The sequence below is a fragment of the Hordeum vulgare genome, chromosome 2H, assembly GCF_904849725.1.
Source record: "Hordeum vulgare subsp. vulgare chromosome 2H, MorexV3_pseudomolecules_assembly, whole genome shotgun sequence".
Taxonomy (NCBI): domain Eukaryota; kingdom Viridiplantae; phylum Streptophyta; class Magnoliopsida; order Poales; family Poaceae; genus Hordeum; species Hordeum vulgare.
Window position 1 is genome coordinate 636,078,533 of NC_058519.1, and position 3,526 is coordinate 636,082,058.

Below are 3,526 nucleotides of genomic sequence, written 5' to 3' on the forward strand. Positions count from 1 at the left end.
CCCTCAAGAATCCTGAACACCTGGGACGAACACAAGGCAAAGGCGTTGTTTCGTGGGTTGAGGGGTTTAAGGACTGGAGCGACTCTTACAAAAGCCGTTCGAGAAAGAAGAATCAGTAGGCAGCCAAGAAGAAGCAGGATGCTGATCGGCTTGAGAATTGAAATGCAAATTCTTGCGGCAGCAGGAGCACATCGACGCACTTAGTCAGCAAAGAACGTCTCAGCGGCTGGAGCAACCAGATCCAGCATTGGATAGTACCATCCCATCGATGCCGAAAAGCAGTGTGGGTTCCACGGGGGTCCTTGCCGACGATACACTGCTGGCTCACTACCCCGTGGATGAAATCACAGAGATGGTTTGAGTAAGATTGCCTTTATCTAATCTACAACATGCCTAAATCTTCCATTTAATTGAAAGAGTTTACATTTGGTAAGTTGCTATTTAGTTCGAAATTTGTGTGTTCTACAGGTACATCATTGACCTTTAAGACTTCCCATATATGTTATCTCTCAACTTCAATTCCAACGACATATCTGACACTCACATTGGAATGTGAAATCGAAAGTCTCTTGTTGAGAAGACAAGAGGGTCAATCCATAACAGATGGTTGAGCATATATATGGCCATACAGTTAATATCCAATACCACAAACATGTGCGAAAATCGTAAATGCTACGTATGTGGTAATATATGATAGTGGTGTGTGCTGTGTGCATCTACCTTATGATTTGTATCAACAGAAAAAGATTTACCTGAAGATGGAGGTTATAGAACATTTTGTTCCCAAAGGTGGAGGAGGTCGATGAACTAATGAGCTGAAGTCCTTCGTTTTCCAGCACATTGATACACTTGGAAAGAGGTAGAGTTGTAGCAGCATCCTTATCTCTTGACATGCTGATCTGAACCATGATTTCCTTGTCGTTGAGGCAAGTAGCGGACACAGTTGGAGCTATGCTACCGCTCACGCTCAGTACCCCTGGTTTGCAGTTGGCACTAGCCAGTTTCTCTTTCTTCTTCTCCAGATTCTCGACCTGTTTCTGCAGCTCGGGGATGTACTTGAGCGCTCGACACACCGTCGTCGGAATGCTCAGCTTCTTCTGCAGCACCACAAGCAGGCAGCAAAGGCACATGATGAACTCTTGATTCCTCTCATGGTAGATGGCACCTCTCCTGTGACCTGACACTAATATTGTAGGTGTATGTAGTAGCTATAGCTTACAGTGTGGTCGGCGTCCGGCAGGAGAGAACGGAGTGAAAGGTAGAGCTCGTTGAGCTGCTTCCGGCGGTCGCGCTCGTATGCGTTGTGACTGAGCTTCTTGTGGGAGCCAGGGCCGCCGGAGCCGGAGCCTGACGATGCCGCTTTTGCCGGCCTCTCGGAGAGCTCGCGGACGATGTCGTCCTCGAGAACGTCGAGGTCCAGGTCGAGGTCGAGGTCGAGATTCGGCCATGTCGGTGACGGCGGCAGCTCGCCGGAGAAGATCTGAGCCTCCAGCGGAGAGAAGCTGCTACCGGAGGGGTCGCCGTACAGCAGGTGATCCATCACAGGCAGTTGGGCAGTAGTTTTGGAAGGCTGCAGATGGAACGTAGCTACCTAGCCTACACAATATTCTTTGTGAGCGGCGAGAAGTAGCAGCCTAGCTGCTAGTAGTGGAGAAGGATACCCTGATCTCTAATCCAATTTTTGCTATGATGATGATTAACATTGACTTTCAATTATAGGCCCCTATGGAGTTAGCCAGTTCCAAAGTCATTGCTTATATTTATAGAGCGAGAGATGACGTAATTTTGGTACTACAGTAGACTTCATATATGATTAGCTATTTTAATAAGAAAATTAAATTGGAGATGTCATGTAATTAATAACAAAACTAAATTCGAAATCCGATATGTTTTTTTATCACTTGGAAGAGATAGAATGGAAAAATGACAGCTAGAAAACCTCAGTTAAGTTTTCCCACAAAATCCTCTTAATAATTAGTTTAAAGAGGATCTCTTGTCACTTAAGAAAAGACGTTTTCTCTCCATCATACTCCCTCCGTCCGCCAAAAACCGTGCATACAGAGATTTGCACATAGACCAAGAAAGACCTCCATGACATAATTATTGTACAAAAGTAACAGACTTATGTGTACATACAACCATTGAGAAAAGAAGATTAAATGAACGTTGCTGCATGCAGTAATTAAGGTTAGGCATGCAGCCAATAGCTAGAGCACAAGTTACTACATTAGTCACTTAATACCGGTTAAATTAAAAGCTAAGCGCATAGAAAATGTAGATGTACACTCTTTATGGAAAAAAAATATACTGCTAGATGCACAGTTTTTGACGGACGGAGGGAGTACTAGTTATCTTTTAGTAACCAATTTTGTACTTAACTTTTAATATGATGACAACAAATACTGTAGCCATGCAAAGTGTATTTAGTGCCACCAATTATACACTAAGAAATAAACCATTGTTTAGCATGTTTTTTCTTACCATATCGATTTATGATTTATGACGTGGAAACCTATGAGAATGATGCTTTCTTATGGCACACACAGTGATATCATCTTAGCAGTGCCGCATATGATGATGTATGAGTTTGAAGGGAGAGAAACGACACCAAATTTGATGTCTTTTAGTTAAAAGTTGAGACCTCAACAAAAACGATGTCATTTTTCTCCATTTCATGGGGTTTTCTCTCAGTCCCACATTTTCTATATATTGTAGGAGTATGCAAACATTAATTGCTATATATAACACTAAGAATAAATATATTTCATAATATATTTTTCACCTTCTTCAGATGATGTGGAACACATAAAAGCGTCTTATTAATTATTGGACTTGCCCTCAATCCCTATATATGATCCAACCATGAAAACAAAGTGAAGGGTTTCACATTATTCTTCCCTTAAATTTATTAAATATACATTTACTTTTTCATCCTAATTATTCATAAGTCAATTACCATGCATGTTCCTATAGATCGACACGACATACCCTCCAGAATCTGCTAGCCTAGTAATTCTAGATGTTTTGTCGTATGGCTTTAGCAGAAACCGTCAGAGTTTTATTTGTAGGGATATACCGTTAGATTTTGTGTTGTACATAAGTTGTAACTTGATGTAAATTACTTGGGGTGAGGGGATTTGCTGAACTAACAGTTCCATGTTTTGAGACGGTAGATGCAGCGTATGTCCCCCCTCAAAATTCTTGCCACCTGCAAACTATCCAAAGTTTCGTTTTTTTAAGGCATGGTAATTTTTTGTCAAGGTGCACAAAATATACCATTTCTTATTGAAAATTTACAATGAAATAAAAGACACAAACAAGTACGATGTAAACAAAATGAATCTTCTTAAATTTGAAGTATTTAAATGTCTTGCGGGTGTGTTGAGCTTTGCATTAGAAAATTTAAAGGCAGGTAGTGATGGTTCAGCGGAACCATTGTTCAACCAACTATTTCTCATGGTTTGCTGTTTGATAAGCCGAAAATAGTCTGTTAGGAAGTTTATTGTCCTCCAATCATGTACAACTT

General features: G+C 41.0%; 1 protein-coding gene across 1 annotated transcript; it reads right to left on the reverse strand.

Moving 5' to 3' along the window:
* Nucleotides 1–483: 483 nt before the first annotated feature.
* Nucleotides 484–1,578, reverse strand: LOC123428863 (protein IRON-RELATED TRANSCRIPTION FACTOR 2-like). Its single transcript, XM_045112977.1, has 3 exons — nucleotides 1,220–1,578; nucleotides 753–1,097; nucleotides 484–513 (listed from the first exon to the last, which is right to left on the reverse strand). The coding sequence occupies exons 1-3, from the start codon at nucleotides 1,538–1,540 to the stop codon at nucleotides 484–486; spliced, it is 696 nt and encodes a 231-aa protein (XP_044968912.1). The 5' UTR covers nucleotides 1,541–1,578.
* Nucleotides 1,579–3,526: the final 1,948 nt, after the last annotated feature.

What these genes read in the sequence shown, in the direction of transcription:
- LOC123428863 (XM_045112977.1), bottom strand. Translation starts at nt 1,540, where the DNA reads ATGGATCACCTGCTGTACGGCGACCCCTCCGGTAGCAGCTTCTCTCCG. An exon ending in TGCCGGACGCCGACCACACT is followed by an intron (nt 1,098 to 1,219) that starts GTAAGCTATAGC and finishes GTGGTGCTGCAG; the next exon opens with AAGAAGCTGAGCATTCCGAC. An exon ending in TCTATAACCTCCATCTTCAG is followed by an intron (nt 514 to 752) that starts GTAAATCTTTTT and finishes TTGGAATTGAAG; the next exon opens with TTGAGAGATAACATATATGG.